Source organism: Ascaphus truei, chromosome 11 (genome assembly GCF_040206685.1).
Source record: "Ascaphus truei isolate aAscTru1 chromosome 11, aAscTru1.hap1, whole genome shotgun sequence".
Taxonomy (NCBI): Eukaryota; Metazoa; Chordata; class Amphibia; order Anura; family Ascaphidae; genus Ascaphus; species Ascaphus truei.
This window is the reverse complement of record NC_134493.1, coordinates 51,909,881-51,924,216: the sequence shown is the minus strand read 5'-3', so window position 1 is coordinate 51,924,216 and position 14,336 is coordinate 51,909,881. Positions and strand designations below refer to the sequence as shown.

Here is a 14,336-nt window from a genome sequence, read left to right as displayed (position 1 = left end):
GGAGGGAGCTGCCAGGGCCGCTTTAGCATGTGAGGTTGCCCCTTTAAGGCTGTGATTATACCGAAAACGGCTGAGCGCACGACACTGCGCGCCACTAAAAAAATTGTAGGTTTTCCAATGAGCGGGCACGAAGGGTGACCGAGGCGGCCAGGCGCGCTAATTTTGAGCCGACCTGAAAAATGGATTTTTCGGAGCGACGGCCGCGTCACGTGAGCGGTTCAGCCAATGAGGGCGCACCGCTCACGTGACGTCATGGCTCACGCCTCCTGATGCCGCCTGCCTGCCTGCAGTACAGGTTTCCGGCGGGCGCATCGCCCTGAGGGAGCGCGCGGCTGGCCGCCGCCGGTATAATCAAGGCCTAAGAAGCCAACGGCATTGTCTGCGGAGAGGAATAAAAAAATTTTATAAATAAACAAGAGCGAAAAGTTTTTACTAGAAATCTTTTATATAAAAACACATAAATCACGACACCAAGCACAAATACAATAACATTTTGTTTTTAAAAAAATCGAGTTACAATGTACACGGTCTCTAATTTTACATCATTTTCTGTCTGTCATATTTACATACACGTCATATACATTTGCAGGATACAGGACTAAACCTGGCCTCTCTCAGAAAGGTTCAGTAAGTCTGGCAGTGATCCAGCTATGAAATTGCAGCAGTATTAAAAGTGGCAAAGTTACCTCTGGGACGGCCGAGACTTCCTGAAAGCCCCGAAACTCAACGACGTTCTGGAATTTATTCGCAACTCTCCTGCCTACCTGTTCCAGACTACAATTGGTTCGGTCTTACAATGCGTCCTTGTATATATATATATATTTTTTCCAATCTAATATTACTTTATCTAGAAAAAAAAAAAGACCACTCTGGATTCTGTTTCGCAGACATCGGCTTATTATTGGTCCAGAAGGGGGGGGGGGGGGGGGGAGTGTCGTTCTGGACCCTGTTTCAAGAGTTCATGGTGTATTATTGCTCTAGAAAAGAAGGGGGGGGGGACTACTCTGGATTTTGCTTTACAGAGATGTTTTTTTAATACGGTAAATATGTCTAATGTATTTTGCAAGCCTTATTTCTCTATATGATGGATAACAAAATCAGTTTCATCCTATTCTCTGCTCTATTCTGCACCTTGTCCGGCAATTCTAACATCACTGGAATATTCTATTCTTGGGCTTTGGTTAACAAAAGTAGCTCCATCGCTGCATGGTTTTTTTTTCTTCTAGAAAAGGCTATTGAGTCTCCTGATTTCTCTAGAAAGAAAATAAATACTGAGTTTTGGCATCAGTTTTGTAGCTTTACTCCAATACGATGGCCAATTTTAGACACGATCCTCCAAATCACTCATCCAGAAGAAGACACTTCAGTTGTATCAAGGTACAACCAAAATAATAATACCCATAGGTATATATAGAGGTATATTTTAGTTCTATTTTTCCTAGAACCCCTCCCCTCCCCCCCCCCCCCCCCCACAACCCCAGTTTCTTGTGTTACAGAAGTCTCGGGCAGAATGTTTACTTAGAAACTAGGTCTGCTTTCTCAAGGAACGTTCGTACTCATTTCTGCATAGCAAAGGATTCTGGGTCTTAATTAGTCAGAAAACTATTTTGAGTTCCCAGCCAACACTGAGGTAAGATGACAACAAATTTAAACATTTCATTAAAAAAAAAAAAACAACAAAAAAACCTCAATTGCAATTCTTTTGAAAATAGTCTAAAGTAGGACCATCACACTTTAATTAAAAAAAAAAAAAGACAGTGAAGATCGGGTAATTGGTCGGCATGATACACAGGCATGAGGTCATCTCTATGACAACATTTTGTCACACAGTTGTTTAGTTTGATATTCTTAAAAGCAGCTACTGTCACCTCCCGTCATGCCCAGTCTCTACTCTCCTAGGCTCACTGGAAGGAAGTTCCCATGATGTCACAGGACCATACCCTGACATCACAGCCACACCCCCAACGCTTCCCCCAAAGCTCTGTGTTCTGCACTACTGGGTAACACTGTAACTATACTGCGCAACATTTACTTTAACTGTGCTAAGCCTTAAAGGGGCAGCCCCTGCTTGGACCAAAGCTTACTAAATGGCAGCGACATGCGTAATGGGGTTGAATCTGTGTGATTTAAGTATTTTGAAATACATTTTTTTAAAGTTAGTTTCTAAACATGGCCTGTTTGGGGGGGGGGGGGGTTCTTGAGGATTGGAGTTGAGAACCTCTAGGCCAAGCGTAAAGAACGCACTTCCCCATTCAGAGGCCTCTGGTGATTAGGGATTGATTTTCATAGAAACAAAAGCAAACACATCTTAGCTTTTAGCATGGTTATATTAGCGTAAGGAAGCCAATTACCCTGTCAATTTGTTTCAGAAAAGATTGGGATTGCACCTTGAAGACTTAACACAGTTTAATAAATCTGGCCTGTTGCAGCGTGCATAATATATATATATATATATATAAAAATATATATATATGAAATATTACTGTATGCACATTTGCATGTCTTAGCAGGTCTGCAACCCCGCCTTTCACCATTATCACACAGCACTTCCACTGCAGCAAGGGATTCTGGGAAATGACATGCAAATGAACACACAGTGCCACCTTTTGCTTCAAAACCATTAACATTGTTCCCTATAGGCTTATGTTTGCTGCATGGTCACAGCCAGGGTTAATGTATATATATATATATCTCGAAAAGAAGCATTAAAAAAAAGAAATTATAATGGGTCGGCTTCAAGAAAAAAACATGAATCATATTTTGGTATCGGTAGAAAAGAATAACAAATAAACAAAACCTTTTAGTGCACATTCAAATGTAAAGAAAATAAATAAAACAAAAAGAAAATCATTTAAAAAAAAAAATCTCTTGGAGACTGAATTACTTACAATCGTCCTCAACCATGGAAAGGTTTGAGACGTTACACATGAGTTTATACTTTCACTCCGCATGTCTTGTAGGGCTGGATTCAGTATGATGCTGGCGTTCTAGTACACTGGTTAAATGGCACCACCACAGTTGGGTTACCAGACTACCACACACACCTTTCAATCCCACATCGGTTTACCATCCTGTGCCCGTGACCCATATATAATGAATAATTCCTTCATTGTGTTTAGCCCTCTGCTGCTGGCGGGGCCTGCAGTGCATTGCTTTGCAAATACGTTAAAATAATGCATTATCGGCTGCAATTCAAGACGCGTCATATTGCCACGTAAAGACAGACCGCAATGAGCTCTACTTCCCCTGCATTTCTCTTTCATTCCATTGGGGAGGACTGCTGACATTTCTGCAGATACAAACGTATCTATTGTCTGCCTATCAGCGGATCGCGTCATACCGGAACGGCGCTCCCATAGCAAGTATTCGGTTTGAAATGACTACGTACTGTATATTGGGTGACCATAAACTGTGACTTTGGGGATTACCATCAAACATGGCTACCCCCAGAGGTAGGCTCCTCTTGTCCCCAAATGCTTCCAACAGACCAGGTGTTAAGAATATCCCTGCTTCAGGACAGGAGGCCCTGCTTCAGGACAGGTGGCTCAAAGCAGAGATATCCTGAACACCTGGTCTGTTGGTGGCATTTGAGGACTGGCGCTGCCTACCCCCTGCCGTAGATGGTTCATAAAGTATCTGAACAGAACACATGGCCTGCCTGAAGTTGGTAATACCAGTAGGGGACTGGTTAAGGCAACACAAATGTATTTATTTTCCATCGGGGGCTGCGAGTTACGAGATATCAGATGCAACATCATCTCACGTTGGCCGCCAGAGTGAGGTGGACCCCGTGGGTATATCATGTCCACTAGACAATTATTTACGTCCAGTAAATACAATAATTACCATCTCAGGTAATTGATGTATCAGGTAATGAAACAAACAGTAAGTATAAGAGGAGCAGCAGAGATCTCTGCATTAAAGAGTGACTGGGGATTGTAGGTATGTGTTTGTACAGCACTTTCTTTAATCACTTATATTTAATAAGGCAACTGCATGATGCCTGATACTGCTAGCTTTTGGGTGGCAATGATTTCTGATCAGAGGAATGTATAACATTGCTTTTATGGGGCAATAACATTTTTTTTTTTTAAATATCCTATGTCATAGCAACTCCAGTTTACAGTAACAGGATATTGTCCATCAATTAACTCAGAACATTTCCAGCGTTTCCCTTTTGTCATCAACAGTTTTTCTTCCCCCTAATACTGGCTGAAATGTGTCATTAAGAGGAAAGGGGGGGATGCAGTGCAAGCTTTTGAAGGTGTTGCCACCCTACATGGTTCAGTACCTCTGCCCCTCTTCTAGAAGCTGCCACGTGGTTCTCTTGGAAGTTGCATGCAGTCTCACCATCTTGGAGGTGACTACATGTGTATATCAAAGAGGAATAACCCCAGAGAATAAAAGGAGTTCAAGGAATTGGCTCAGTTCGCTAGTCTTCACTAAGAGTGCAATTGTGAGAGCGTAAGGAGATGGTCTAGAAGAACACTCCACAGACATCTTCTTCTCCCTTGTTCACGTGTCCATGCACAGAACCGAAGATGCTAATTTAAAAACTAGATCCAAATCTGAAATGGTTTTAAAGGATCAGTCGACAGCTGCCCAAGATCACTTCTGGTGTAAATATGGTCTAGAATAAGACTCCCCAGTCGCCTTTTCTACGCTGTTCACTTGTCCCTACTTCACAGGACAGAAGATGCTTAATTCAATAACTTGATATAAATCTAGAGTGGTTTTTAAGGACCAGTTGCCAGCTGCCCAAATTCATGTCTCTTCTTTGCAGATAACATTAATAATCTAGGCCAGTGAATGGGTTCCATTTTATCGAGTAGAACTGACCTGGTTCCGGTCTGGTGCCCAAGCCTGGAGGATTCTGGGAATCCCACTAATGCCAACTGGCCTGAGAATTTGCCCTTTAAAGGTTAATTGGCAAAGAGGGTGGTGGTAGGGTATGTTCTTCAGTCAACGCATTGACGACTCCAACTCCTTTTGCCAAGTTAGGAGGTGGCATCTTCCCATGTTGGCAACTCTCGACCACCTCCCAACAGTGATGCTGGTACATCCCTCACTGCCATGGCACAACATCTTCAACCATTAATCCAGTACTATCTCACACGGGTTCTCGTGGGCCTGTGTCGCTGCCTCGTAGACTCGTCGGAAGTCCTTATAACGGGGGGCACAGCCCAGCCAGGCCTCTCCAAAGTGGACCCAGCCCATGAAGAGGAAGCTGCCAGGGCCTGGCTTGACCCCACAGCTCAGAGGTGTCCGGATATCTCCCAGCGACTTCACGGAGTGACCTCGGGGCTGAAACAGTGTGAACTTCTGACGGTGGACCCGCGTGGCACTGATCCCTATAACAGACTGCTGCAACTCTGCATCATTTACAACCGTCCGGATGTTGCCACGAACAACTGTAAAGGAAAGATAAGACAAGGACTGAGCACCTGAGCACAGAGTCATGGCCCTTAGCCTATTGATGCACTTATAAAATAAGACTTCTCATTTTCAAAACGGATAATTATTTGGGTCTCCCTGCCATATGGTGTCAAGAGAGGCAAAGTACAGTAAATAATGAGTAACTTCCATTCAATAAAATGGGAGTTACTGCATTGTTACCTGTTCATTACTGCATTACCTGCTTCTCACATAGTGAACAGAAACTAGTGTCTCATTCCCATCACAATCAACCTCACGGAACGTCTTTTTTTAGCATTACCACAGATACCCAATGGACCATCTTAGGCCTGAGGCCTACACCTAAAGGCCGAAGCTTAGTTCCTTTCATGAGGCTGCATCACCATGGCAACCGAGGACTCCCCAGACCCCCCCCCCCTTTCTTCACAAACTTTTCGCTTTCTTTATTTGGATGCAGCAGGGGGGCAAAGGGGGTTTAGGTAACATAGTGCAGAAGAAAAGGGGGATGGGGGGTTGGGAAGGGAGTGAACGCTTGGCTGGGTCATTATTACATTCCGCTGTGTCAGGCACTGGAGTTAGGATAAGCCCCCCCCCCCCCCCCTCTATCTCATGTTAGTGAGGACGGACAACACTCAAGAGATATTCCCCCATAGGCCAAAATCATTTGGGATTTCAGGACCAATAAATAGCACGTCGAATGGACAAAAACTGACCAATGAGACTCCACTGAAGCCTATGAGACGCTAGTGGTAAATATCACTGTAGCCGCCATCTTTAATAAGACCCAGAGGAAAAAAAATACAGCACCCTGACCAGGTATGAGAGACCGAGTACTGCCGTGTATATAGTTCAACTCCATGTAAACTCCCGTAGAGCCTGGCGAGGAGGGTTACATAACTATTTGGCTCCTTTTGTTACCATGGAAACTAATTACAAGTTGTATTTCTTACATGCTTCTGAATGGGGGGAATTCAGACATTTAACCCCCTCATTGCCAGAGCAGCCTGCCTAGGTAGTGCCAAAATGAAGGGAATAAATCCTTTACCCTTTTCATATACGGTAACGTTTAATTCATCTTTATTATCTTTCTAATGCAGCTGCAATTGCTCCAAAAGGAACTAAAACAAATTAACCATCTCTCTAAAATCGATTGTAATATAACCCATTTTATTTCTTAAATAAATCGTATTACACACATTTATTCAACCCTTTAAAGCACCGCTGAGGCCTATAAGAGTTTCTCATATAAATGTTGTATCTTGCTCTTTTTGTGTGTTAAGAAACCCATTTTTATTTAATTGCTATCATCTCAGGTTAGCTTGGTAACCTTTAGACTGCACTGGACTCTGGGGAGAACTCCATTTTAACCTCCCGGACACCTCATATTTAAAATACATATATCTCCTGAATAGGGTGGCCGGGCGGCTTCTCCAAAAATACTGGACACAATGGTGAAAGGTGCGACACGCTCGAGACACACACACCTCGCCGCTCCATGCTGTTTCCTTCTCTCCTTGGCCCTACCTCCTGACACTTCCTCCTGATTGGCTGCATTACCCAGCAGCAGCCAATCATGATGGAGGAAGCTGCGCCGCCCCCTAGCAGCAGCCCTGCTCTCTCCCTGTGCAGGATAATCCTGCAGCCCCCCCAAGCCGTTCAGGGCACTATATTCAGAGAGGTAATACCAGGCAAATACATGTCCAGAGAGGTGATACCGGACACATACATGTCCAGAGAGGTGATACTGGACACATACATGTCCAGAGAGGTGATACCGGACACATACATGTCCAGAGAGGTGATACCGGACACATACATGTCCAGAGAGGTGATACCGGACACATACATGTCCAGAGAGGTGATACTGGACACATACATGTCCAGTATTGCCTCTCATTTTTTACTGGACAGAGCGTCCAAATACAGGACAGTCCGGTTCAATACCGTACACCTAGGAACCCTACTCCTGAATAGAGCATTAGATTTTAAAGATACAAACAGCGTCGAAAACAGCAAGAGAAAAAAATATATATTTTTTTTTTAAATGGTGATCCGCGCAGGCTTCTGGTTTAATGCAGTACACAGGAAAACCTTTACTTCTACAGAGAAAAACGGTTTCGCTAGTGAAAACCTCGAGCAAATCGTTTTATACTGGCGTCTCTGCAGAGAATGCAATGTTTGCTCACCGAAGTCACTCGTGCATACAGCCATCAGGATTTCTGTGTCATTACACGGGCGACAGGCACCTGTAAGGAGGCACAAGGTTTTAGTTAGGATAGGCTTGGATAAAAAAAACAAAAATTCCCTTTAATACACGGTAACTAGTAACAGAAGTGTGAACGCTCACTGACGTGCTGTATCAGCCTCTCTCAGACATCCATCGCGCCTCACTGATAATAATCAGACATCTCTATTACAATGCGATGTTATCCCCGCAGAATTCCCAAATCTCGCTGATTTTTGGCCTTTGGTAGGTGACATATTTGCGACAAATCTTAACACGTATTTTTCAGATTTGGGCCTTAACCAACATTTTTGCCAACACCGGGGTTTTTGCCAATTTAGATCCTTTTTGTTGTCGTCAGTGTCCTTATCACAGGGGTGGGCAAGACCGGTCCTCAAGGTTCACCTACAGGTCATGTTTTCAGAATATCCCTGCTTCAGTGCAGGCGGCTCAGTCATCGACTGAGCCACTGATTGGGCCACCTGCGCTGACGCAGAGATATCCTGAAAGCCTAACCTGTTATTGGCCCTCGAAGACAGGACTTGCCCACCCTTGCCTTATCATGACCCATGCGCCCAGCAGCCAGGGGGGGATCTGCCTTCTACCTGCACCATATATCCGACAGCAGGAGCATGCAATCCCTGATCTTTTCTCTCCCTGGTACATCACATGCCCTTGCATGCGTGAGCCTCCATTACACGTCACGGGAAAATCCTCGTTTCCCCCGGGGGGGCTGATCGGACAGACTATCCCAATGGAAAGGTCGACCTGATCGAGAAGCAAGTGGATTCCACTCCACTTCCATTTAGTTCGCCCGGTCATGTGATCCGCCGCCGAAGCGATCACATGACCGGAGGGGGCTGGGGGGGGGTAACTTAAAAATACAAAGTAAGGTTTTTCTGTATGCAGATTTAAATAAACAAATAACCAGGCATATATAAGCAAAATAATTTGCACACACTTCTTTAATATTTATTAATATTATGTTGGGCTACATTGCAAGGCACTTCTTAAAAAAAAATGTACGGCGGCCGCCATATTTAAAAGGGCCAGAAAAAAAAGTTTATATTTTGTTTATTAATGTCGCTCTTCAAACAAAATTCGGTGAATTTGACGGCAAAACAATGAAATAAAAATGGAGAAAGTGAAAAGTAAAATATTTTTTTAGAGGGGCATTGACCCTTTCAGCGCCAGAGGGGCCAGCAACTGCCAGTGAAGGGGTTGTTGTAATGGAAATGGCAGCCTCCGTCTACCCCCTCCCCTGTTGTCATGGTAACCCCATGCAGCTCCTTATCTCGCTAATTAATGGGGTTAATGGGTATATCCCTAGGCCCAGCAGGACACTGCCCTGTTGTTTACAGGGCCTGTGTTAGAGAGGGGAGGAGGGGAAGGGAGGAGAGGACGGAAATGAGGAGAGAAAGCTAAACAGATACACAGTCTGAGCTTTAAAAAACCTTACTGAGATCAAAACACTTCACCCCCCACTATGCCCTGACCTGATTACTGAGGCACCGGAAAAGCTACAAATACACACAGTGTCCGTATACTGGCTGACAACGCTCACGGTGCTGTAACAAGTAATTACAAAAAACATAAAAAGAAAATCCGTGGGCTTGGCTGTTATAACCCTTTGAGTGCCGAAGGGGTCGGGTGCTGTTCGGTCACGTGACCGCGGCGGCCATTTTCCAGGAAACGGAAGAGGCGTCCTCCTCCGTTTATAACTGGGCAGACCGCGTCCGGCGTCCAATGGGAACCCACGACGTTATCCGCACAGTAAAAACAGACCCTTTGGGTGTGAGGTAATCTGCACTCAAAGGGTTAATTATTCAAAATCCTGCCTTAAAAAAAAAAAGGGATATTCCTTCTTTGTCCATGACAACAGCTTGAGCCAATCAGAGCGCTCAATTTCTGAAAGTGCTGAGCTTTGCCAAATGGAGCTTTCCGATTGGTCACTATCTCATTGTTAAATTTGCCAACACAGGAAGAGTCCACTTGTGACTAAAGAGGAGGGGGATGGGGGAGGAGTCACAGACTAACTCACCTTCCATGCTCAGCTTGTTCAGAGGCAGTGCTAGCCGGCCGTCCCAGTCCCCCCTCAGCTCGTAGCGGAAAGCAGCGATGCGCCTGCTGATGTCCCGGTGTGGGGTGGCCTGCAGGAACAGCGCCACCTTCTGGCGGGGCAGCCAGCTGAAGCAGTGCACTCTGGGACGCAGGGCTGGCTCAGCCTCCGACAGGAGCAGCTCCAGCAGCCCCTCTCTCTCCAGATACAGCTGGGCCCCTCGGAAGGACGCGGCCGGCTTGATGCAGGCAGTCAGGCTGCTGGGCCCGGGGCTGAGCGCTGCCAGGGGCTGGCGTGGGACCAGGCTGAGACGTAGCGCACCCGTGGGGTACAACCATTCAACAGAGCCCTCCGCACAGTGCAACGAGACCTGCTCCACCGACCCCGCTTCCAAAGACAGGCCACTGCGGGAGACACAAAGGGGAGGGGGCGGGAGGCATAATAAACATTACAATGTATCACACGGAGCAATGATTACTAAAAAATATTTATTACATGATATCAACATTGTTCTACAAGGCAACCCCTGTCCTAATACACAGGCACTGTTCTACAAGGCAACCCCTGTCCTAATACACAGGCACTGTTCTACAAGGCAACCCCTGTCCTAATACACAGGCACTGTTCTACAAGGCAACCCCTGTCCTAATACACAGGCGCTGTTCTACAAGGCAACCCCTGTCCTAATACACAGGCGCTGTTCTACAAGGCAACCCCTGTCCTAATACACAGGCGCTGTTCTACAAGGCAACCCCTATACTAATACACAGGCACTGTTCTACAAGGCAACCCCTGTCCTAATACACAGGCACTGTTCTACAAGGCAACCCCTGTCCTAATACACAGGCATGAGTAGTGCCTTTAACAAACACTCATTTCCTGTTTGGGGGAGGGGGGGAGGAATGTACAGTTTTAATAGAAACGTGCTGATTTTTATCACAGATTTATCTGACCATCAGTATTTTTCCTTGAGGGTTTCAGGACGGGGGATGGAAAAGGACAAGACACGGGCCAGGTCCCGTTTAGAGATGAAAAGTTAAACGCTTCTGAAAAAAACAAAGGGATTTTACGGAGGCAGGAGCCATTATTGTGTTAGTAGGTAGGATAATAAGGATAGCATACTGTACGCCACTACAGCCGGGGGGTTCAACGTGGGTTCTGGGGTTCAAGCAGTTACCCAGATGTGACCTCATAAATATATCACGGACACTACTTCACCCGCCGTGGCCAACAAAAGACACGGCTTCATTCTCTGCGGCTTCCCATCGGCCCGCGTGATGCAGGGGATTTAAATACCAGGAAGTACCGGCGCTACCTTCCCCTGTAATGTATCTCGGGACCAGGGGCTCCCTGAAGCATAAAATAACAGGGTCCGGGCTCAGGGGACCCCCTGCTTTCCATCCTGGTACAAACAAGCGCGGCCTGCTAATTGACTACGTTGCCACTTTTCCTGAAGCCGGACACTGCACACTACTGCTTCACAATGTTTCAATCACGGCACGACCCCAGCTGTGCCAGGCTCATATTCACTAAAGGGTGCTAAACTTTAGCACCTCCTAACTCCCCTTCATGAGGACCCAGCTAAAGCGTAGCACTGTTTATTGAACATGGGCCACAGCGTGCTAAATGTAAGATTCTATAGCCGCTCTCTACGCCAGTGATTCCTTACAGGGCTGGATGGTATAGCTGTCATACAGCAGGAGCTTCCAAAGTCTCTGCACACAGTGCTTTGCCTTCACACTTACAAGGCATTGTGGGACGTGACTTTGGAAACTCCCGCAGTGAGTGACAGCTATGCCCCCCGCCCCCCCCCCCATGCTGCCTGCGCACACCGAGGTGTAGTTTGGGGCCTTATTATTAAGCGTGTGTTCCCCCCACAAGCTCAGGACACTATCCTGCATGGGATCTGTCACACAGTTTTGTTAGCAATAGTCAGATGACTCGGCAACAAAGATTTATTAATAAGGGGTTTGAGGGAATATTATCTAGCAAGGGGAGCACAATGTACAGAAGGTCGGGAACCGCTGGTCTAGGCTAACAGATGCAGGTCGCCCAGCACCGATTGGGGTTAAGAACCCTACCCAATCCAGGAACCAGACATGGACCCGCTGGGAAAAGCAATTGACCTGGGCTTGTAACTGAGGCTTTTGGGCTGTTAAGTCTGAAATTGGGGAAAGTCCTAACTGACAGACACACACAGCAGCTGGGATCAGCATTAAAAAGGTGCAATCCAACAGATGTCGGGGTGGTACGAAGGTGAAAGCGCTCAGCCATGTAAATAACTTTATCCAACCACGTTAACAGTAGTTGAACGCACTTTAGTGCAATCGTACAGAAGTCGGCCAGCAAAGCAACCTTTTGTAAAGATTTTAGCAGTTATGTAATTTGCTTCCCAAAGCAAATGTAACCGTACTACTGGAAAATGATTTGTTTCTCTGGGAATTAATCACAAGTTGCATAAGCGCTTCATACACACAAGAGTAGACATTTAGGAACAGGCGTCCCTACTCTGAAGAGCTTACAATCTAAGTACATATAATAATAATAATAATTTGTTTCTGTATAGCGCTGCTAGTTTTACGTAGCGCTATATGTTATTATTTTGTTCTGTTTATTTATATTTTAAATAGAGACCTTTTTTCCCACGAAAAAAGCTATCATTTTTTTTATGGGATATGATGACATCACAATTATGATTCCTAATCTCCCTTATGAGGACTAATGCGATATCAGCAGCACCCATATTGGACACGTTATCTATGTTTTAACAGCGTTCTGGATGTAGCCTGACGAGCTCCGAGATGTCTCCCTGCTTATCGTGCCGTTTGTTTACTGCAGACGCGACCTAACAATGGCTTGATTGGCTAATGGAATGAGCTTTGTTGTTACTTTGGGAACAGCCGTCGTGATGTTGGAAGCGCGATAACGCCAGTCACAGCAGAGAGCCGGTCAGCTGTGTAATACCGATGAGTGTACACCAATTCATCATTAAGCTATCATCGATATCGTTGTATGGCGTATTCAAGATCCTGATCAGCCAGCTGTTTTATGGAGTATACCCGAGTCCTGGCAACCTCCAGGGCGCAGGTATAACCTCCAGGGCAAAAACAAGAATAAAAACCGGGCGCTTCTTAAACTAAAAATGAAACAATATCTGGTCTATATAGTGCAAGTGACAGTGATATGTAAATTTTAAATATATATCATATAATATGATAAATGACCTCCACCAATAAAAGTGAATACAAAAGTGAATACAATAGTGGTGTGAAATACAACAAATAAAAAGCAGCTCTACACCCTTTAAACGGACTGTCCAGGTAGATCTTTGGTAGGTTGGTAATTTGAGCGGAGCGCTGTGTGTCTCGTGAACATGAAAGAAAAAAGTATATAATGGTGCAGATAGTATAAACAAATGAAGTCTCAAGGTAACTCTGCAATGGTGGTACTCACAATTGACAATGTCAATATAAGGCGTATCAGAGACACTTCTCTCTCTGATAGGAGCCCTTTAATGGATTCCCCCTCAGAGTGGTGTCTTGATAACGTGTCAGGAAGCTTGTTTGTGGTCAGGGTTTTTACTCCCAAGGTTTATATAGAAAAGAGAGAACGCACAATAGTACAGTATGGTCTAAATAGTACAGTATGGTTCCGATTCCTGAAGAAGCCACAGCGAAACGCGTAGAATCGATCTGCTGTGGGAGGTGACTGAGCTGGGGAGATCCTTGGAGCTAGGTGCTGGCACGGAGACGGACACACAGGGCAGCTTCTTCCGCCCCAACCCGAGACGTCACAGGACGTGACGCGGATACATGTGACGCATGCGGAAGTGTTCCACCGCTCCTGGAGATACCGGCACTCTCTACAACCAGCTGTCCTCTCCCTCGAACGTAAAACATATTGGAAATGTGAGTGCATTATGCATATGTCTATTCATTGCTGCTAATACATTATTTAGACCATACTGTACTATTGTGCGTTCTCTCTTTTCTATATAAACCTTGGGAGTAAAAACCCTGACCACAAACAAGCTTCCTGACACGTTATCAAGACACCACTCTGAGGGGGAATCCATTAAAGGGCTCCTATCAGAGAGAGAAGTGTCTCTGATACGCCTTATATTGACATTGTCAATTGTGAGTACCACCATTGCAGAGTTACCTTGAGACTTCATTTGTTTATACTATCTGCACCATTATATACTTTTTTCTTTCATGTTCACGAGACACACAGCGCTCCGCTCAAATTACCAACCTACCAATAACCTCCAGGGCGCAGGTATAACCTCCAGGACGCTGGTATAGCCTCCAGGGCGCAGGTATAACCTCCAGGACGCAGGTATAACCTCCAGGGCGCAGGTATAACGTCCGGGACGCAGGTATAACGTCCGGGACGCAGGTATAACGTCCAGGACGCAGGTATAACCTCCGGGACGCTGGTATAACGTCCAGGACGCAGGTATAACGTCCAGGACGCAGGTATAACGTCCAGGAAGCGGGTATAACCTCCAGGACGCAGTTATAACCTCCAGGACGCAGGTATAACCTCCAGGACGCAGGTATAACCTCCGGGACGCTGGTATAGCCTAAAGGGCGCAGGTATACATGCAGGTATAGCCCCCAGCACGCAGGTATAGCC

General features: G+C 45.7%; 1 protein-coding gene across 1 annotated transcript in view; it reads right to left on the bottom strand.

Moving 5' to 3' along the window:
- Positions 1–426: 426 nt before the first annotated feature.
- Positions 427–14,336, bottom strand: part of METRN (meteorin, glial cell differentiation regulator) — an 18,619-nt gene continuing 4,709 nt past the window's right edge. The window contains exons 2-4 of the mRNA XM_075566230.1: positions 9,681–10,102; positions 7,602–7,661; positions 427–5,411 (exon numbers count right to left, since the gene is read on the bottom strand). Of these exons, the coding sequence (XP_075422345.1) occupies positions 5,095–5,411; positions 7,602–7,661; positions 9,681–10,102 (799 nt within the window). The 3' untranslated portion in view covers positions 427–5,094. The remainder of the gene's footprint in view (positions 5,412–7,601; positions 7,662–9,680; positions 10,103–14,336) is intronic.